Here is a 22628-nt window from a genome sequence, read left to right as displayed (position 1 = left end):
GAATGTTATACTGTTTTTGAGTTGTATTATTATATTTTCAATTTATTTATATCTTACATACTGTATCAATGTTGAAGGTTCTGAAATAATGGAGCTAATGTGGTTTCATGTATTTGAATGAGTTGTGATTCCTTAACAAAAACACATACAGACATACATAAGTTGCCAGGTGTGAACCAAGCGACTGAAGTGCCACTCCCAGATCAACTTCAAGTTTATTTGATGAAGCAATTATATTGTAATTCTTACTTGCGTTCCTCACCATGTCCCCCCTACATCTCTTCTTGCTTCAGATGGCCTGTGACTTGCTGAGAAGGATCATTCGTATCTTGTACCTGAGCAAGAGGCTCCAGGGTCAGCTACAGGGGGGCAGCAGGGAGATCACCAAGGCCGCTCAGAGCCTCAATGAACTAGGTAAGGACATGCGTGTTTATTCCCATCTGTTCTAGAAAACTGCAGATGCACCAATTGCCATTTTCTTGCCCACTTCTGATGTTTTAAAAGTCTGACCAGCCGATTCCTATTCCTGCCATCCTAAAAAAGTCTAAAAGTTATTTTGTTATTGTAATTTGCATAAACACAATTCAAATGATAGGTTACTTAGAGCTATTGTTAATAAGTTAAACAGGTCATAATTCCTTTGCTAATATCTATTTGATATTATATTATTGATATATATTGGCCTAATACTCATTTTTACTTGACAGAGTAAGGGTCTGAGTTAGTTAAGTGTAGGGTGGTGCTAGGAGTCTATGAGGCATGCAAATCTTATCACGCAGAAGAAATTTGGAGCAGTTTGAACAGTACATCAACTTCCTGTTTCATGGCAAAAAGCTGCCTTTTTGGCACAACAATGTTGCTTGAAAACACTAAAGTTTGGTAACTTTTGATCACAAAGGTCTTTAGATTGTGCTGACCAAATTTGAAGTCGATCTGAATAAGTCTGAGGTAGTGTGCAGTGCCTGTAAAAGGCAAAATGGGTTAAATTAATCAGCCAATTAAAAATGGCTGACTTCCTGTTGGGTTTGCGATATACCTCCAAGATTCTTGTGTGTCGCCACCTGCTTACCAAATGTCATACATGTAGGTGAAACCTCAATCAGGGGCTCAAGGGTACAGGTAAAATTCAAGGGTCTTAGAACTTTTGCTCTGGAGCAGTCTTTCAGGTAGTATTGGGTCTGCAGATATAAATACCCCAATTTTATGAAAGCATCTTTCCCTAATTGCTGATAGCTGCTGGCCTCTTACATGTCAGTGCTCTGTAATGTTACAAATGGGCTTTAATTATGCTATTTTATAATTTCTATCAATTAATTTACATGCGTTTATTCATTTAATTTATAAGTTTCTGCTTTTTTGTTGCACCATAGGTTCTTTTTGATATTTCCTTTCCTTTGGAAATCAATATACATTTTAGCATGAACACCTTTCACTGATGTTTTATATTTTAGGTAATTTCAAATTCTTCATGTGCAAGTCATTGCCAATTAAAACTAAATAATATATACATTTAGAAATGAATTGAAAATAATACTGATTTGCCTCAAACAAGGTAAGGTCTTTGCTTATCTTCTGATAATACAGTGTGAAGATGAGTAGCTGCTCAAGTCATACTAGCTTATCATCAACGTTTCACCATGCACACCATTGTACACTAAATGTTCAGAACAATTGGAAAGGCACAGGAGCACACAGTGTACAGACCCATGTGACAACATATTACTGCAAGGTCAGTGCACTGCAGCTTATGAGATCACTTTAAACTATCTAAGAAAAGGAATACAGTAATTTACCTAAAAGAATATAGATAACACTGAAAATGAATAGTTCACCTCAAAATGAAAGTGCAGGCACTCGAAAAACACGTCTCAAAGCTCTAAGAAGTTTGAAAAACTTTAGGTTACTTGCGTAACCCCGGTTCTCTCAGTAGCATTCATTTTGTGTCTCACATTGGGAACGCCTTCGGCGTGACCTCATCAGAATCTCCTATTGCATTCTGCCAGCCAGGATTGGCTGGAACTAAGCACGTCAGTGTCAAGGAGGGTGGAGGCCCTCCCCTTATAAAAGGGGTTGACACTACGCTACTAGTCATTAAAAAATGCTCACCTCTTCTCGCTACGAATGAGCAAGGAGGGTGGTCTGGTGAGACACTCACTCATGCTACTCAGAGAACTGGGGTTACGCAAGTAACCTAAAGCAAAGTATTCACCAGAGTATTGCTACTCTCCACAGTTAGCAGCTCAGACTACTGTTTGGTGACAGAGTGGTATGAGCGGTAACTCTAATAACTGAGCAGTCCGTGAACAAAGCGTCTATGGACAGTTAAGCTAGGTCCCAGAAAGACAGTTAGTTCGGGAGATAAAAGGTTAGAACTTCTGCCCATAGCGAGAAGAGGTTTTTGAATGACCCTTTTATAAGGGGAGGGCCTCCACCCTCCTTGACACTGACGTGCTTAGTTCCAGCCAATCCTGGCTGGCAGAATGCAATAGGAGCTTCTGATGAGATCATGCCGAAGGCGTTCCCAATGTGAGACACGAAACGAATGCTATGAAAGAGAACCACGAACACAGTTAGATTGGGTGCAATCCTATCCCACCTTAATAATCTGTATATACTCTGTTACTTAGTTTGCATTTGCCTGACATCACATCACAACCTGCAGTCATAGTGCAACATTATCAGAATCATCGTTCTGGCTACCTGTCACCAGGTATTCACTGGTGTTTTAGCTCCGGTTTGTTTCTTCAATTCTTGAAAAACATACAGAAAAGGTGTCTTTGGCATATTTTGGCATTCCACTCTTTACTGGCCACTCATTTGCTTCTACTGGCTGGCAGCCAGCCCAAGATGAACCACCATGTGTGAGCTTGTGAGCTGGATGTCGCTGCCTAAGTTTTACAGGGGGGCTTGTTCAGAGCTAGAGGAGCTCAATAAGGTCGACTTGTGTGCAGAGACAATGAGCTGGAATTGGATAAATGCATCATATAAAGGAGGTCATTTACCATTTCAATCAGACCCTTTTGATGAGTTGTATGATGAGGTCACAACAGTGACCCATTCAATCCCAGGTAACCTTTTCTCTGAGCTCTTCATCATAGACTTGGTCATTCTGTTGGTCAGAATTGTAGCGTTTAATAAAGGCTGGAGGTTCAGAGGACTGTGACCTTCTGGTGTCCGCAGACCAAAAGTCATATTGATGCATTTGATGTCACTGCCACCAGTTATCTATTTGCCGTACAACCCTTAGTTATCACAAGGCATTCAGAGTGTTTTCAGCAGCCTGTGCCTGCTAGCCGATGACCACTTCTCATATGGCGTGCGCACGCACACACACACACACACACACACACACACACACGCACACACACACACGCACACGCGCACACGCACGCACGCACAGAGGCTCCCACAAATTCCATTGGCTGCAAAGTCATTTTAAATGGGGTCAGTGTCCTCACCATTCTCCAGCACAGCAACAAACTCTTAAAGGTGACACAGTGTCTGCTTCTTGTCTCTGCTGTGTCGGTCAGCTGTTGACCAACAATTTCAACAATTTCTCAAGTGGGTTTTGCTGCTTTGTGTTTTGTTCTGCTTCACACTGTCATAGAATCACTTCAGTGGGGTTTTAAGAAGGTCGTCTGTAGAGTAGTTTAATTTCACTGCTATTTCCTTTCCCCAGAGGTCACCACAATTGTAAATTCTTTAATAAAATGCATGATATAGACTTTTTAGCTGATATACACAAAATTATGTCCACACAGTTTTGGTCAAATTTTCCACAGGGCCTGGTGGTCTCCAGAGGATGAGCCCCAATTATACCTTAGCAATCCAAAAGACGTTTTCTCTCACATCACCATGAGGTGTTAACAGCTATTGGATAGGTTTGCGTTGAGGTTTGGAATAAACATTCATGTTTTACTCTAATCAGACTGTAATCATTTTGGTGATCCCTTCCCCTTTCATGCGTCATCATCAGGGTTGAATTTAAGTTTCTCTATTGGTCATTTTTCTATAACCAAATAGCTGCAAAGCTAAAGACATCTTGGTCTCCAAATTCGGATCAAATGCAAATAATAGCTGTTATAAAAACGTCAATACAAATTTCGAAATTAAGAGACTAATAATATATGCACTTAATTGGCTACTTGTCATGTAAAACCCATGAGTGTATGTGAATAAGTTTTAGATATCCTGGAGACCATTAAGTTTCTGACTAAAATGAGATCTCTACATGTAGTGATCAGGTAGTGATTTAGGGAAATGGCACTACAGGTAAGAGGAATTTGAGGGTGAACTGTTGCTTTAATGCCCTATGACTGCTGATAAAGTGCAGATCAAACCTGTGACCTTTTGCTCTGGTTCAGACTGCTAAGTTTGATCTGAAATCACCAGACTTCAACTGAGTCCAACCCCCGTAGTTTTTCCATTCATTTGTGGTGCCTTATGCTGCCTCATTCGAGTGGCAGATTACTTCACAATTGTTGTTATGGTAACAATACTATGAGGCAGTTGCATTTTAGAAAGTCAACAAACAGCCTTTCCATTATCCAAGTTTTTGCCATCTATGGTGTCGTTCCCACGCATTGCTTCTCTGATGGTTTTGTGGTTAACCGATCAGTATGGTTTGTTTGTTGCATCTATTTTACGATCATCATAACATATAGCACAACAATGCACGCTATAGATCAGGATGAGAGAGCATAACTCGCCAAATCATTACGAATATAATGTTTTCTTTTTCCCATGCTCAAATGGCAGATTAAAATTTGTCTTAAAAGTGTATTTTTTGAAAACTGATATTTTTTGGCTTCATGTCCACACTCAAAGGCCGTGTGGACAGAAGGTACAGGTACAGACTTTTCATAACTCTGGTTACTGTGTATCCATGTGGATGTGTAAATTGGAGCCTCATCTCCTCCATTCATGATGAGCATGCACCAGAAACAACAACCACAACAATGGACTACTGGTGTGTTTACTTTTTTGTTGGCAATGCTAGGTCTAGTGACTACTGTACATCTTAACTTAGTATTGCTGCACCATTTCATAGACAAACAAAGTCATCTGCTGCACGCTGTTATCACAGCAACGCCAACTTCTGTCCACACACGAGTCACCTTTGGCCGAAAGATGTTAAATAAGTAGGTATCAAATATGTATAAATACTGAAAACATTTAGGTTATTAGCTAATAACCAGTTTAATAACTTTTTTGTTTTGTTTTTACAATAGTTTGATTTGTTAATAATGTTGAATCTATGCTACGAAGAATTAACGCAGTTCTGAAGGCAAAAGGGGTCCAACCCGGTACTAGCAAGGTGTACCTAATAAAGTGGCCGGTGAGTGTAGATCACAATATAGCATTTTTTCTAGTATTTCAATAAATGAAAAGTCCACATGTTAAATTCTAATTTGTATACTGTGTGAATTAAAAACGTAACAAATGAAAAGTACTGAGTATTTTCTAATTTTATTAAGAACTTTAGTGCAAAATGAACATAAGAGTTTGAAGAAAAAATAAATATACACAAACATAGGCCTTATCGATATCTTATTTAAATAGGCCTGGCCTGATATCTAAACTGGCTTAGCCACAAACAAAACACTGTTAATGCATTTCTGTGTATCATAGTCTGTATGGTGAAGAAGAAAAAAGGCCTGTTTTGCTGGTTATTGACAAAGAATAGCCTGCACTCCAAATATGGCTGTCGTGGGACTGTTGTGTGGCAAACTGTGCAGATGGGTTTTGTGGTCCGTGTCTGGCTTTCTTGCGAGCTCCTCTTGTCTTGGTTGGCTGAGCCTGAGAGAGTTTCTGCATGTTGTGCCCTCTGGAAGCAAAACCGCTGTTTGCTTTAGCTCCACTCTGCTCCTGCTCCCATATGCAACGTAAAGTGGTGTCCTAATCATATTGCTGCTACACAGTTTTGCTGCTGTTTTTGAGACATCACGATAGAAACGATATAGAAAAAATATTAACCATAGATATTTTTTTATCGTTTGAAATATACCGTCACATCGCCCAGTCCTACTGAATTGTCCTTGATAGCACTCAACACAATATTTCATAACAAATAGCAATAAATTACCCTCTTTGTGTGTCTCTGACACATATTTTGAGACATATTCTGTACAGAGGAAAAACTGTAAATGCAATCCTTGAACTCGTACACATTCCGCTGCAGGTAGTTTCACTCTACATGTGGTTTTTATTTTAAGGAAACTCCTCACCTGTACCTCTATATTTCTCTGATCTCAGGGAACACGTCTTTTCTGAGGTCATCATTTAGTAAGCTGCCCATAGTTGCTGTACTCCATTGTTAATGAGCACGTGTGTTTAGCTTGTTTAGGCTTGTAGTGTATTTCCCCATCATAGTTGTATTTCTTCTGTGTTTTTTTTCCCCAAATACTTTCCACCTCTTTCTTTGGATAAACAAACCTCCATATCTGCCTCCATCAGCACCAGCTTTTAAAAATGTTTTTGCCATAGTCTGTTACTTTACTTTTATAAGCAGAATGTAACCAATTCATTTTAACTCTACAGATACAATATATTTACATTTAGGTTAATCCCATTACTCTACGTCTTGTGAGCATAGACATTTTTGTCTGGCATCCGTGTCCTTGAAGGTAACCTTTTTATTTCTCCTGGGGTCAATCCACGAGTTATGGATGACTACATTGTTTGGCGTAGGGTCGGCTTCTACTACAGACACCACCCTTTTCTTCATCTTGCTTTTCAAAACCTTTTGGAACTTCTGCCGAGTGAAGGCATAGAGGAGAGGGTGAAAGATGGTGGTTCCATAGGCCATCACCAGGAAGCCTAAGCGGAGGCGAACAGTTAAATCACTGGGCCCAGTGCTGAGGATGATTGTGTTGAGCACAGTTATTGGGGTCCAGCAAAGTAAGAATGTGGAGATGATGAGAAGAGACATCCTGAAGACTCGCTTCTGCCTCTCCCGTCTCTCCCGATGACGCTTTACTGCTCGTCGTAGCGCAATTATGACTGACACGGACGCCCGCATGCCCATAGGTGCATTCCCAACTGCCCTGACTCCTGTGCTGCTCTGTGAAGCTTCAGTTGACTCTGCTTGTGTCGCAGTGCTCAGAGAGATAGTGGTTTTGCTCTTTTGCTTCTTTCTTGGTAAGTTGTGCTGAAAGCGTGTACCAATGCGGATATTAAGTGCCTGAAGGATTTTGTAGTAAGTCACCAGCATCACCACAGCTGTAAAAAAGAATATAGGGATCTGTGCTAGCAGGTGATAGTACAAACCCTGCTCTGTGTAATACTCATTTGGATGAGCCACTGTGACCACTGCAGTCTGATTCACAAGGTCTGAACCAGAGTTGATGAAGAAGCTGACTTCCATGAAGGGAACCAGGAAACTGAAAAAGGATAGAGCCCAGATGGACCCCAGTAAAGCTACAGCCCGGCCCATCGTAAGCACACGGTTCGCCGGGCGCACTGAGATGTCATAGCGGTCTACAGTGATGGCCAGGACGTTAGCAGCAGTAGCTACACTTGCAAAGGAGACGCAGGCCTCGTGGAAACAGCAGATCATGGCTGTGTCCGTCTCCAAAGGAAGTAACACCACCACTGCTGTCAGCGGGATACAGCAGACACACACCTGGAAACAAGACAGGAATTCAGGTCACATCCCAAATGCATCATGTTTGTTCATTCTTTGTTGAGCACCAGGTAAAACTAGAACACACTTTGCAATGGCTGCAAGGGTGTAATACGATTTTATCAATCCAGAGTCCATACTTCAACCATTATGAATGGCAATCACTGAATTGCTGAATGAATTATTGGCTTTGTAGATACCCACGTATACCCAAATGACTATCCGCCTACGACCGAGAGGTTTAAGTGCTCCTTCGGTCCAATGGTCAGTGTAGTGAAAGAGAGCTATTATCAGCACAATATCCCACAGGTCTCTCCCTCTTTTCTCCCCGTTAAAAGGGTTTTGGGGAGTTCTTCCTGTTCTGATATGAGGGTTCAGGAACAAGAGGATGTGTACAGATTGTAAAGCCCTCTGAGGCTAATTTGTGATTTTGGGCTATACTAAAATAAATTGAATTGAATTAAAGTAATGTCTGCCCCTGGTGTTTTTCCTGAACCAGAGTGTACTTCACTGGTGTTTCTGACCATTTGGGTGTGTGACTCAACTGTGTCATGGCAGGTGTCTAGCTGAGGAGCCAAGAAAGCTCAGTGTGAAGTGTGAAGTTGTTCGTATGCGTGGTTCTTGCGAAAGCGGCAAGCAGCAACACCCAGGCCAAACATTCTTCCCGTTCTGAACAGACATGTTTTCAACTGGCACTGTACCAGCAAAAAATCCCTGTTGTTTTCCTCCTTTTTTAGTACAAATACGAAGAAAAAGCTTACACTTGCCCTCTTGAAATGTTGCTGTTTGTATGATAGCACTGCAGAAATATAATCTAAGTTGTAATAAACACAATGGACGACAGTGGAGAAGGTTGTAGCAGCATCTGGTTGAAGTAGTTAAGCTGACTTCACTGCATTCAGCACCTTAGTTGAGTAAATCAAAGCCTTCATCACCGTGTAGGGGCAGCACACGTAGCACCTATTAGTGTGTATAGCACATAATCAAACGTATTATTATTATACTTTGTCTAATTACTGGCACGGTAGTGGATGTTTTGTCCCTTTTTTAAACAGGAAGCATATGAACATATGAACTCCCAGTCCCCCTTTTGTCACACTCTGTAGTATCGTCAAGTGTCCACTTGATTCCTCTTGGCAAAGTAGTAGCTTTTAGATGTTAATAGATGGACTCACCAACACATCCACCACATGCAGGTTCATAGTGATGATGTTGGAAACGGAGCTGATGAGGTTCTGTTTCATACAGTAGAGGACAAGCACAGTGAGGTTGGAGCTCAAGCCCAAAACTATCTCCAAAAGTAGGAAGCCTGTCAGAGAAACCTAACACAAAAAGAACATGGGGGCATTTAGAGTGATATTTAATGTTATTTTAGTCATCATAATGGATGACCATAATAATGTGGAAGTTTTAATTTATATATATCACCAGGAAGTCTTCTTACATACTTTAGTATATTTCCTGAAAATATCCTATACCTAAGAAGATCTCTGTGGATAAACTTGCTAGCAAGAAAATATCATGCTGATATGTCACATTGATTTGATTAAAAAACATATCTGAGATGTGAGGCTGCAGCATTACCTGGAAGCTGATGGGGTAGATGGGCTCGTCTGAAGTCATTTCAGCAGTGTCGAGCACCGTCATGTTGCTCATGGTGGCTGCAGAGATCCGCACTGGGGATGTGTGCATTATCCTGATGGGAGGAAGAGACCTGCAGAGCAGTATGCACGCAAATGGTTTATTTACATTTAATTTAATAAATGTTAAAACCATATCAAATTCTACCAGATCTTTTTTGTTGTTAAACTGTCCCCAGACCAGTGAACTTTCAGCTGGTCTTCTCTTTTCTTGTAGGTGACGTACTGTAAACAGGCAGTGAGGTTAGGATTAGGCTTACTGTACAGGGCGCTTGTACTGTATTACTGATAATGTGGCATTCACTTCTCTTCACACTGCTGCTCCAGAATATTTTAGTATCTGTGGTTTTTTTGGACTCACAAAAAAGTGCAGTTTTTGTGTCTGGTAGCATTATTGATAATAGTGTGTACTGTCAAATGCAAGTGCTATATTGTCAATGTTGAGTAGGGAGTGTCACACTAATTTGTAGTTTGTGTTAGGAGGAATCTGTTTTAATACCAGAGAAGTCATGTGATTAAGCAGCGTCTGAAATCACCTCCTACGACACATTTACAAATTTTCCGAAACAGACAATCTCTCAAGCACACCACCTTCATGCAGCGATCGACCAGGCGTGCATAGGTGAGAAAGTATGCGGGTTTTGTCGTCTTCAAGTGTACCACTGAGTGAAACACTATGAATTCCTTTGCAGAAAGATTTTGTCGATTCGCTCCTCTCTATGACGACATACTTTTTGCCTTGCTTATGAGTGTGGCTGTTTGGAACAGCTAGAAACAGTTGAAGGCAAAGGTTTCTTTCAGATGTGCTCGGACTACACATTGATGGAAGAAAGATTACAGGGATGGGAGTCTTTTTTATTGTTCACCAATGTGTGAGAAACCTCGCAGGAAAGCAAGTTAAAAGAACCTGTCCCGGTTTGTTTGCTAAGCCTAAACCAACCCAATACGAGAACGGTAGAATATGTATTCTATAGACCTATGGAAGGTTTGCAGTGTGATATCAGGCTTAAACTCACCTCTCCCTTCCAGCAGTGTCCCCTCCAGCTCAGCAACAATCCAAGTGGCCAAAAGGAACTTGGTGAAGCATGTCAAACCATCCCATCATATCGTGACCTGACAAGATCAATCTTCTCTTTATCCACCTGATTCACAACATTCCCTCTGTGAACATATTAAAGTTTGATGGACAACAAAGTCTGTGAGCTTAAGCTTTAGGGATACTGGCTTCACTCAGGCGAAGGGAAAAGTCTGTTTGTGAAACACAGAAAGCAATACACACCCGCCCCTCGTTGGGGGGCATGTGGTTTGCAACATCAGTGCGGTGCACTAAGATCAATGCTTTCTTTCATGAATAGCTCTGTCTCATCATTGTCCGTTGTGCTTGGAGCGTTGCCTCCAGTCTCATCCCTGTTTGAAAAGGATGCCAGTGCCAGAACAATCCGGCTGTCTCCACTTCTCTCCACTTTTCAGGTATTTTGAGTCTTTCACACTTGTCCTGATATGGTCCACAGCACTTTATGTCATGAGGTTTGAAATTTCATATTCCAGAGAACAGTGAAGGTAGAAAGTAGAGATGGCAGAATGGAGGGGAGGATCCAAGGGAAATAGAAAACAACCTTGTGTGGTTGTTCCTCTTGGCTCGAGCCTTCATCGACCCTGGGATCCCAGAGGAGGCAGAGTTGCACCAAAGGGCAGAGACTTAGATATATGTCATATAGAGTCCTTGGAAACCACGCACAGAGACTGATCCTTTGACTCTTGGACACTCACAGCCTTTGTAGTCCCCCCTTTATCCTTGCCAGAGAAGACTTGTCCCATCATTGCCATCACCTTCCCTTGCGTTGCTCCTCAGTCATAGTCCATCTCTGATCCTGCTAAAAGAACATGTCGAAGATTTCAGTAAAGAAAGTATGAAAAATAAATTTTTCTCATGGAAATCAGATCTTTTGCCCCTGGTCTGCATGTTGCATCACATCCCCCACCTAATTCAACTCATTTATCATCCCGGCAGATAGCTGCTCACTCTGTGCTAATTGGATGCCTGTCTCTGTGTTTGCGCTCGTGTTTTGTGTGTGTGCGCCAAATGTGTGTTTAATCAGTTTTCGATGCCTTGCCTTTCATCTTTGATGGTTCTTGTCATGTGTTGTTCTGCTAATGATTACTGAAAACCGTGAACTGGCTCCCTGCAGACTGTCTTAGTGTATGAAATGATATACTGAGTGACTGTCACAACAACGGGCCACACAATGTCTCACTCAGTTTTAAGGCAGATCAGGATTGAGCTGGTTTGTCTTGAGATCTAAAATTTGGCATTTGTCTCGGGAAATAAAGTACTGAAAACTGCCACTAAAGGTCTGGTCGGATTCAGAGTCCTATTTACTTATTCTTACATTAGATAATCATTGAAATCGATCAACATTTGGCCGATTGCAGACTTTCTATTTAGGCGATGTGTTCTTGTAAGGTTGCTTGTGTTTGACAACATTTAACATTTAAGACCTAAATGAAAAAAGGTTTTGCTGAGAGTTTATATTTCTCAAAATAAAGTATCAAATGTGTTATTTTCACTGGTATGCTTTTTAATCTAGAAATAAATTACAATTTCTTTGCACAGCATATTGTAGTAGCTGTGATGAAAGTGACTCTACATATGATATGACGTCTGTATTACACGTCTGCTCTACAACAACTACAACAAGCCCCTCGCTCAATTAACGAGGTGCATTTCTAACTCGTGCTCTGAGTAGTTTTATAATGTGTTCAACCAATAGTGCCACGGCCATGGACAAGGCTGAATTCTTATTGGCTATTTTCAGATAACTGCACTGATGTAACAAACTCATCAGCATTCTAAATAGTTATGAATCTCAAGGCACCTCATGATTTGATTCCTATTCAGAGGGCCATGATTCGTTTATGAAACCATTATCAATGCGTCTTGATTTTTTTGATGCACGTTACATTACGTTTCACTATCCAATTGGTTCCACCGTCAGGAACGGTCTTACCAAATTGTTTCAGTTTCTGGCTTGGACTTCCTGACCGTAGTCAGAAAACACAGGGTCGACACTTTCTTTTGTGTCCAGGACCAGAGTCACTCCACTCAGCCAGGAAACAAGGCACGAAGACTTCTGTCGGTCTTGAGGCGATGCAAATCTTACAATCAATTTATTTCTCCACCTCTGATTCTAGAGCAATACTATTTGGGTTCAGCTATTTTGAGGCTACACAGTCTCCTGCTTTAATTTTAGTGACATTTACTTGAAAGATTATGAATGAGCATTATCTTACGCATACACTTGAAAACCCAGTATGACTTTTTAAGTTATTGCAGAGGTTATTGTTTTATATCTGCAGTTCTTTTGTGGATTATACATCACATGACTTGTTTTCTGTTGTGGAAAACAATTTAAGATTATTTTAGCCCCATGAAAACATTTCCTCTAACTTAGAGAGCTAGCAGCAGTTCAAAAAATACTGAAATGAAATAGAATGCTGAATATTGTGTTCAACCAATGTTGTGTTGTAACCAATCATAATTTGTAGTAACATGAAATATACCAAAACAGTAATGAATGGATTTTTTATTTTTTTTTTGTCTTGCCAGTTAAAGGTCCATCCAACATAACACATGATTTAATGACACCTACATACATGTGTAACTTATATTGTCTCTTCTTATTGTATCCTTAAGTATGGTGGAGTACTGTCAATCCAGTCACTTCAACAGTGGTTTTAGACCATCTCAGAACGGGTCACACATTTTCCAGCAGTTGGATGAAGGGAGATGAAACACCTGCTGCTAATCTGTGGGACATCCTGAAAGACGTGGGCTTACCCTGACCTTAACCAAGCACAACTTATCCCTAAACCCAATCCTAAACCACCTACTACTGTAAACATGCCCACACATTTCTGGTGAAACCAGAATTTATCAAGCAAAAATTCCAATCATTTTTTGATTTCATCTTCTCAAATGGAAGGATCTGACCCACTTCTCTGTTTTACATCATTGTAAAATTCATTTAGACTGTTGCAATTTGAAAATATCACCATGGGCTGTGATGGGTGTTTTTCAGTATTTTAACTTCTTTTTTTTGACTGATCAATAACAACAATTGAAGAAACTCTTAGGTACAGTCTTTAATTTTCTCCCAGCTTTCATTGTCTTATATTCTTGTAGACCGGTTCTTGTTCTGATACCAAGAAGACTTTTTAACTTGACTCATCTTTTCAATAAACCATTGCATGAAATATCTGTCCTGTGGGTGTTCTTACTCTAAGGACAAATTCTGATAAGATTTGTGTTTCATGCGCTTTTCTACAGCAGGAGAGCTGGTCTCTTTAGGAGGCAGTGACCTCAGCCTAGCTTGTGAAGACCCATATCCCTCGCTTTTTGACTGCCACTCATTTATCTAATTGTGCTCCACTCAAAATAGTCACTGCTTGAAAAGCGTGACTCACAGGCTCAACAACATGTCAGACGGCTGTGTGTGGTGTGATTTTACAGTGCCTTCATGCGACAAATTCACATTCCCTTGCTATCAGAACCGCAATGTTAGTACATGAACATGCCGTGTGTCAGTTTACCTCTAGACAAAGACCATTCCTCAGTGATCCTCGGCTCTGTTGATGTGCTTTCCTTCCCTGTTGGATTTTGTAATCTCAATCCCCAAAGGTAGCGTAGAGCCCACAGGTGATAACCCTGAGGGGCTGAGGTATAGTAGAGTAGTCCATCACTCTAGGATGCTTGATAGTTGATCCGTTCAGGATGGAAATTTGACTGGTAGAAAGGATGCAGCCACGGAGCCTGGAGGGAGCAAGAGAGATACTGCTGCTCTGCCTCTGCCTCTCTTCTCTTTGCTCTGCTTCTGTGTCTGTAGGTCTGTCTCTCTGTCCTGCTTTCTCCCTCCCTCTGTGTCTGCCTCTAGTAGCCCCCCCCCCCCTTCTCTTCTGAAACGGTCTTCTCCTTTTTTTTTCTTCTATACACCTCTGCGACTGACTAATTGGACTCACAAAGCACATATAACACTTTTTGCTCTCATTTCATTGTTTCTTCCTTTCGTTTCCTTTTTCAATCTTTCTTTGTCTTTTGTAAGTGGGAATAACTCTCCAGCATGCAGGAAAAACAGAACACAGATCTTTTTTGTGTTTGAGTCCTGGTTTCTTTTTCTCTTTCTCATGTTTGTTTGCCCTCATTAAAGAGCCCAGGTAAGACACTGTGGCCATGACAATGCTAATAGCAGCATCCTTCCTCTCAGGACTTTGGCCACTCATCTGCTGTTTGTGTTTGCATAGCAGCGGCCGGATGGTACATCTCTTAATTGTCCCTATCTGGCCACCATTGGAGCAGTTGCTGTGTTGCGCTTAGTGGCTGGTGGGCATATCTGGAAGGTAGCTAGTGAGTGGATTAATTAGGGCTACTAGGCATTGGCATGGCAACAACAGCATCTCCAGCCAAAGAGAACGCAGACTGATGGATCAGAATTCAAATAAGGCCTGTCTGCTGTCTTCTGGGATAGACCTCTCCACTGATAATGCAAGAATTTCTCATTTTTCACATCTCCCCGATCTGCTCATCATATCTCAGCTTCTCATCTCTCACTCTGCATGTGTTTATTCAAGGAGTGTAAGCAGAGATGTCCAACTGTTTTACTGACATGCGCAACTCAGCGGTAGGCATGTTTTCCCCCCCGGATACAAGTCTTTAGTGAGAGACCGATAGATAGCTTGTGGAGGGGGAATAAAGACAGATGTAGAAAGAGATGAAGACAGCTCGGAGACCAAGAGACGGCCTTTTTTTTTTAATGCAAAGATGACAATGTTGTGTGATAGGTTAGTTTCACCAGTGGTGGGCCGTCGGGGCCAGCAAGGCCTTCTCTGCTGGCCTAAACAAAATTACAAAGTTATAGCTATTTTATAATTTAATAATTTTTCATAAATACACTATATGTATTCAAATTTTTTTTCCCATTATCTTATTTTCTCATTGCACAGCTACTGTGTTCCTCAATTGCTCTGCTTCCAGTGCAGCTTGTTTTAAGGAGAGCTTTTATCCAATCAGAGTTCACCTCTGTGTCTCTAGGTAGAAGAGAGGCCCCAGGCCTGCAGACTCACCAGTGAATCCATGTGCAGTTTAAGTGAATGGGGACGATATTGTTGATTGTCGTAGTGTTCAACCAATCAGATCTTTAGTTTGACATGTTGGGCGTATTCTTTGACGTGTCAGAGCTGCTAGCTGGCCTAGCCATACGTGATTGGTCAGTGGGCTAGCGTGACATGTTGGGCGGTGACAATCCCAATATCTGCTGCCTCTGTGGAGCGGACATTTTCAGCCTCAAACGCATTAAAACGTGTTCAAGAAATACAACTGGGGAGGCTCGACTGTCTTCACTGGCGTCCATGAATCCAGAAGGACTTCTTACTGAAACTAAAACGCATGGATGTACTGAACCACCGTGAGATTAAACTCTTTATTAACAAAGAAAGGAGGATGGACTTTGTCTTCAAATAGTGAACAACAGCTTTGGTAAGTGAACTGCATTTGTTTGGTCTTCTGCAGTAGCTTTAATATGCTTGTTTATATATTATTATTTGTACAACTTGTTTTTATGAAGATGGCTTTTTGTTTGGTTTTATATGTGATAGGAACCATTGTTACGTCCAATGTTGCTCTGGGGACATATTTAGCCGGTGCCAGTGTTGCCAACTTGCCGACTTTCTCGCTAAATCTGGCGACTTTCCAAACCCTCATGGCGACTTTTTTTGTCAAAAGCTACTAGCGACAAATCTAGCGACTTGTTCTGGTGTTATTGAAGACTTCTCTGGTGTTTTGTCCATTGGCTTACCCTAAAGGCTGCCGGCATGTCTCTAGCTGTGCTATTTCAAATGAAGGTATATATGAAAACAAGTGCATGGCTGTGTGTGTCTGTGCTTTGTACATGATAGAGCAGCGGTTATATTTGGTGTCACTGGGCAAACATTGCACATTGACCTTTCGGCATATTGCAAATCAAGTGGTACCACAGAGTAAAAAGGCAAAAGAAACCTGCCAGCATTAGAAAATCCTTCAGCTCTCCCCTCTCTGTCCTCTGCCCCTCCCATCGGACATATGCATGCGCTTCATACAGCCACCTGTAGAAGTATTAGTCATTCATTTAAAACAGCATGCTACCTACAGTTACCTGTACTACTGGTCATTCACTTCAAACATCATCCCAATTGTGATTGTGGTTCTGATGCTGTTATATAGCAGCAATTCTATGACAAATACCGTCCTGTTCTCTTTGCAAACTTGTGGCCCTGGAAAGCCCTTTTGAGATGACTCACTGTGATTTGAGGCTCAAGCTAGCTACAATATCTGGGTTAGGCACATTTTTTCAGACATGGAGAGCAAATTTTGCTGATATTTTAGCTCCCTGGGCTCACACAGAAGGTTAAACTATTAGCAGGGTTGCCTGGCTAGAGTGAGACTTCGATATAATTGGCTTTATCACATATAGGCACACTTAATAACACGCACATATTTGGACTTCTGATTCAACATCGGGTTTAATAAAGTGTGCAACTTACCCTTGTTGCACCCGCAGTAGCTTAGGTCTAATATTAAGGGATATAGCCACCGGGACAACAAACCAGGGAAATACAACTTCACAATATTAGACATACACTAACCCAATAAAGGGCTCAGGTTCATTCACTAATAAAAGTAAAAGACGTGTTTTTCCCAATATCAAAACTACACCATTTTATTGAATGTTTACAAGCAGCAAAACCCAGAAATAAATAGAATAACACAAGAACATATCCTACTTTAGGCACATAGCCAAAACATGAACATACAACACACAGACATATCTCCATATGACCACACTCACTTACTTAGCCAAATATAAACATGAACAAGGTTACAGGGTTCATTTAGTGTCTTTGTAAAACAGGGTTGTGCAACGAAATGCAGTTTGTAGTCCTATTTTGTTACATAATAAATACACAAAAAACTAAAACAAAACCATATTACATAAGGAGGGTGGAGGATGAATTTAGAGTATCACAGCCTGAGGAAAGAAGCTGCTCTGAAGTCTGGTGGTACAGCAGCTGAACACTTCGTTTCACAGCTGGGTGAGCAGGCTGTGGCTGGGTGGATATGTGTCTTTTAGTATCATTTGGGCCCTTCGCAGGCACCTCTTTTTCACCAATATCACTGATGCTCAGTAGATGGGTACCAATGATGTTCTGGGCGGCTTTAATCACTCTGTAGAGCCCTCCTGTCATGGGCCGTATACACATCCCCTGCCAGTTTGTAATGTTTCCACTCAGGATGATTTTTATTGCTCCTCTAAAAAAAAAAGAATAACAAGAACTTTGCACAGAGATTTTGCCTTCTTAAGTTTTGTTAAGAAATACAGCCATTTATGAGCTTTCTTCATCAGGATGGAGATGTGTGAGAACCACCTCAGGTTGTTTGTGATCCTGATTCCCCGGAACTTAAAACTGATCACTTGCCCCACCTCAGCACCATTGATGTCAATCAATGATAAGTTATTTAGCCTGTTGATTATTTCCACACCAAGCACCTCATTATGAGCGGCTGATTTCCCTGTACCTTTTGTCTCCTGATTCATCAAAACATATGCTGACCAACCCTCACACATATCATTGTATCACTCTCTGGATATGGTGGGATGCCAGTCTCAAGTTGAGGCTGGAGAATTGGGAATTCCTCCATCCCTCCACATAAACTGGAGCTGTCCATGGTACCAACTGTGCTGAGGCACTTTGCTCCTTTACTATAAAACAGACATGACATGGTGAGGGCAGAAAACATGACAGCAGCAGCGTATATCAACTGCCCAGTGCGCTCTTTGTCTCAGTATGTTGTACGCTCGGGAAATATCAGGCAAACACAGCAGCTGTTCGTTCATTACAGAGGGCACTCGAAAGGCGTGGCTCTGTCGAAACAGTGTTTGTTGCATTGATTTTGTGACCCCATCTCACAAGCCTTTAGTGCAACAGGATGGAGCCTCCCTGAGAGTTTTATCATCATCCGTGATGACGGTGGCAGACATCTGCCCGGCGGCATCCTGGACTTCGCCATGCCCTTTCATCCATTTCTATCCGTGACATATATCTGAGTAAATGGGGACCATTGTGGTAAATAATCGATGTCCTACTTATCTGCAACGGCAGTACTGTGTGAAAAGAGTGTAACATCACACATCCCCTTGTTTCTCCACAAAGGCTGACATTGTGTTAACCGTTGACCATTTTACGCCTGTCGTTTACAGTTTATGAACTGGTGCATGTTGTCTGCTTGCGTACCTTGGTGTCACAACTTTGCATGTGTGTGTGGGGATGAACCCAATAGCTCATTGATATATACTCATTGAATCTGGAATTGGAATATGTAACTGATGTTTTTTCAGCAATATAAATAGTTTGTATCCATTGAAGGTGTTATGTGCTCTTCTTCTTTGACTGTGAAGTACAAATTGTAGCATGTCTTTGACTTTACAAATGACTCACAATATAAAAACATATTTTTTGACAGCATACGCCTGATATGGTATACCATGTTGTATATGGTGTGTGTTGGCTGGACTGGTAGTGTGTGCTACTAAACCTTATGTTGGTTAAAACCAATATGATCTCATTTTCAGAGTCATTAAGTCGACAAATGAATTTATACATTGGTATGTATCAGTTTGGAAAGTATTGACTCGTGCAGCCACAAACATTTCACTGGCACTACTCCATCTCGGTGTCTTCAGCAGTATTCTCATGGCGTCATTAGAAGCTACTTGAAGTCTCTGTAAGCTTTTCTTTTTGTAGTTTGACCACAAGTGTGCAGTATAGAGTGGTGTACAATATGCTCTGAACAGAGACATCTTCACTCCATCTGTACACAGACCAAGCTAACCTGAGCGACTGTTTGTTGTGCATACAACCTATGACATTGCCTAGAAATGTCTTCATCATCGGTCATGTGTTCTGTTATAAAATGACCAAGATATTTCACTTCTTCACAGACACCAAGATTTTTGTCAAACAATTTGAAGTCAGGGAAGTTGAGACATTTGTCCTGTTTGGTTCGACAGATGAAGATAGCACTCTCACTGGCGTTGTATTTGATGTCATGTTCCACATGTTTTTTTCTAATTTGAAGCCCTGCAATGCTGTGATATATTCCAATGTTATAGCATATTTCTTATGTATGGGTAACTTTGATTATTGGTAATGTCCACCTTGTCCTCTGAAGAATGAGCTGAATGAATTCCCCCAGTACAGAAACCAGGGCACATCTGTGGGAGAGCACAGCTTATCCTCTGGGACCCAGCACATAATATCCAATGGCCTGTGTTGTGTGTGTGGCTTCAAGCAAGGCTGTCTTTCTCTCTCTGTCTCTGTCTGTCTCTCTGTCTGTCTCTCTGTCTCTCTGTCTCTTTGTCTCTCTCTCTCTCTCTCTCTCTCTCTCTCAAAGAACACATATCTAAACAAGCAAAGAGATATGGGGCTCAGCTGTTCCATTGTGGTCTCTGGCAGGCTTTGTAGCTGGGTTGAGGCTTCTAGCGGATTGCTTTTGAATTGAATGTGGCTTCTGTCCAATTCCCTGGTTCTCTGTGCCTCAGCCAGCCACCTGCCTCATAATTCTCTCTCTCTCTCTCTCTCTCTCTCTCTCTCTCTTTCTCTTTCTCTCTCTTGCTCTGTCTCTCTCTCTGTCTTTCTCTCTCTCTGTCTGTCTGTCTCTCTCTCTCTCTCTCTCTCTCTCTTTAATCTGTTGTCTGCTGTCTGTCTTCTCCCATCATATCTCAGCTCATCTCTCTGCATGGTCCTGTTTTCTCTTCCATCTTCCCAGGACTCCAGAGTCACTGCCTATAAACTCGTAGGATATTGTTCACCTGATCCTCCTCATACACAGCATGATCTATAACATCTTCTAGAGCACTTAGGCAGAACAGTAGAACACGTTAAGGTGTGGAGATAATGTCTGAGAGTGAGCAACAGAGACCATGCAACCGTGTCATTTATTGACACGGTTGCATCAATTTCATATCAGCACAAAACAGGATTCATTTGCGAGGCAAGTACATGTTTCTTCCTCTAATGCACAATCAGGCTGTCCAAAGGATGTGGGTGGACAAACAATGCAGGGGGGAGCAGAATGGAAATGTTTAACACGCAGAAGTGTTGAAACAAGTGTTGCTGACAAATCTGTCAAGCTGACTACTCCCGCTGTCATCATTCTGTAAAGGATGCAAATAAACAACAGAAATATGATAATGTATTCGCAAAGAATGTTGACCAGCTGCTTTAACAAAACAAAACAACAAAAACAATCTGTGTCTGCCAATATGGATCAATGATGATGATGATCAATGATTGGTGGCAAAGGGATCAGGGATTTCTAAAAGTTAAATTTGCTCCTTTTTTCTTTTGTGCTGATCCGATCAGATCCGTGACTGAAATCTGTGATACGTTCCGAACCGTAAGTTTTGTAATCTGTTTCACACCAGTTTTGGGGTAACATACTCATAGGTTTGAAATGAAACAATGACTCTAAGGTACCAAAATTTCTCCAACTCCCTCAAGTTGAAGCACTTTGGGCGAAGCCGTCACTTGTCTGGTTGGGGTCCACCTCTCGACATGAGGTTTGCAGCCCTGTTCTCGATTTCTGGAATATGGAGAGCTTTCAGAGTCAACAGGTGCTCTGAGGCCCACAAGCTCTCCACCATCCCTAACAGGGCAGCAGACCCAACTCCACCCGGCCTGTTGATATAGGCAAATGGGGGGCCGTTGCCCGTCCTCACCCTCACATGCTTCCCCCGTATCAGGGGCCTGAAGTGCTGGAGGACCAAGAACAATGCTTGTAGCTAATGTCGGTACTCCGTTGGAGAACACACACCAACTACCGCTCTCCCGGGCAGGAACCCCCCATCAGGGAAGCATCCGTGAACACTGAGATGCAGGGGGTCACTCGTCCCAGCGGGACGAGTGACCCCCTTGCGTCCCCCTTGCGTTTTGGGGACTGCAGTCAATTGAGAACATTGTTTCAGAGTTAGAACATTGTTTACGAAACAGTTTGAAGATTAATTTAAACTTCTTTGCCAATGACTGCATCATTTCGGTGAGCAGCCATAGAAATTAACAACATGGATTTAGGACTAGATACAAAACCAAATACAACAGCTCCTCGATGAGGCATAAAACGAACAAAACAAGACTATTGAAACATTAAACGCAATAATTTGTATGACAACTAAAATTGAATATTGTGACAACCCTACTAACCACACTTCAAAAGTGACCTCAAGAGTTCAAGTAACACCACTTTGACACACGGAATATTAGCCTTTATAAAAATACTGTACTTTTCTGTGTACTTCCTGTAAACTTAATCTTCACACGTCCTCAGTTTCACTATGGGGTACATACATTTTTAGTAGGTGCAGGAAATGCGCTAAAGAATCAGTAAATAAGACTACGCTCTCAGTCTTGTTAGTTAGTTAATTAAATATACAAAAACAGTTTAGAGCACTGGAAAAATGGAAAAAAAGCGTGAAAATGTAATAATTTATTGTTTTGTGTGTGTGTGTGTTTGCTTGCCCATGCTCTAGACTATCTGTCACAAGGTGTGGATCTGAGCGGCATTGAGGTGATTGAGAATGACTTGCTGCTGATCAGCAGAGCCAGGCTGGAGGTGGAGAACCAGGCAAAGAGACTGCTGGAGCAGGGCATGGAGATCCAGGTACATACACACTCAACACAACCACATTGTCCTAGGCCTATTGTGCAGCTTGAACTTTGACCCCTGTTTTGAGAAACATCCAGCTAAAATACTTGTTTTCAGGAATAAGTAAAATATTAGCAAAGTTTCTAAATCAAATATATAAACTCTCATACAGTGGCCTGGTCCATTATTTACATTGACGCTATGCTAATCTACTTCTGTTTCAGTTTGCTGTATATTCCAACTCAACACTTCCTCCATGTTTACCCGTTGTCTTGATAAATTGAAAATAATATAGTAGTGCAATTTTTGGTCGTCTTTTTCCATTTGGTGCAAAGCTACGGTCAATACAACATTTTGGCACAGATGTTTCATATTAAAAGCCTTCCAGTGGATCATACGACATAATCCCCCATTTCCTGGAAGGCAGTTCCAATTCCCTTACTGCTTTTATGCCTCCGCAACCGCCAAAATGTTGTGCCAACTTTGAATTTCCTTAAATTTGGCACCAATGGGACTCAAGGATGAACTAATTTGATTTTGTGGTCAAAGGTCAAGAACACTGTGACCTGTGACCTTACAACATCCCATCCTTGTGAATGCCATATCTCAGTAATATCTTATATAAACATAGGCA

The 22628-nt window shown here is 41.5% G+C and overlaps 2 protein-coding genes across 3 annotated transcripts in view; one reads left to right on the top strand and one right to left on the bottom strand.

Annotated features, from left to right (window-relative positions):
- The window catches only part of cog5 (component of oligomeric golgi complex 5), a 63606-nt gene that overhangs the window by 10223 nt on the left and 30755 nt on the right, over positions 1 to 22628 (top strand). For both annotated transcript variants that reach the window (XM_079184211.1, XM_079184210.1), the window contains exons 6-7: positions 294 to 414; positions 21879 to 22009. In XM_079184211.1, the coding sequence (XP_079040337.1) occupies positions 294 to 414; positions 21879 to 22009 (252 nt within the window). The remainder of the gene's footprint in view (positions 1 to 293; positions 415 to 21878; positions 22010 to 22628) is intronic.
- Positions 6572 to 9343, bottom strand: LOC306714181 (G-protein coupled receptor 22-like; the record flags this gene model as incomplete). The annotated part of the gene is made up of 3 exons (XM_079184137.1): positions 9209 to 9343; positions 8800 to 8946; positions 6572 to 7624 (listed from the first exon to the last, which is right to left on the bottom strand). The coding sequence occupies exons 1-3, from the start codon at positions 9314 to 9316 to the stop codon at positions 6572 to 6574; spliced, it is 1308 nt and encodes a 435-aa protein (XP_079040263.1). The 5' UTR covers positions 9317 to 9343.

Source organism: Pholis gunnellus, assembly GCF_910591455.1.
Source record: "Pholis gunnellus genome assembly, chromosome: 22".
NCBI lineage: Eukaryota > Metazoa > Chordata > Actinopteri > Perciformes > Pholidae > Pholis > Pholis gunnellus.
This window is presented reverse-complemented; position numbering and strand designations above follow the sequence as displayed.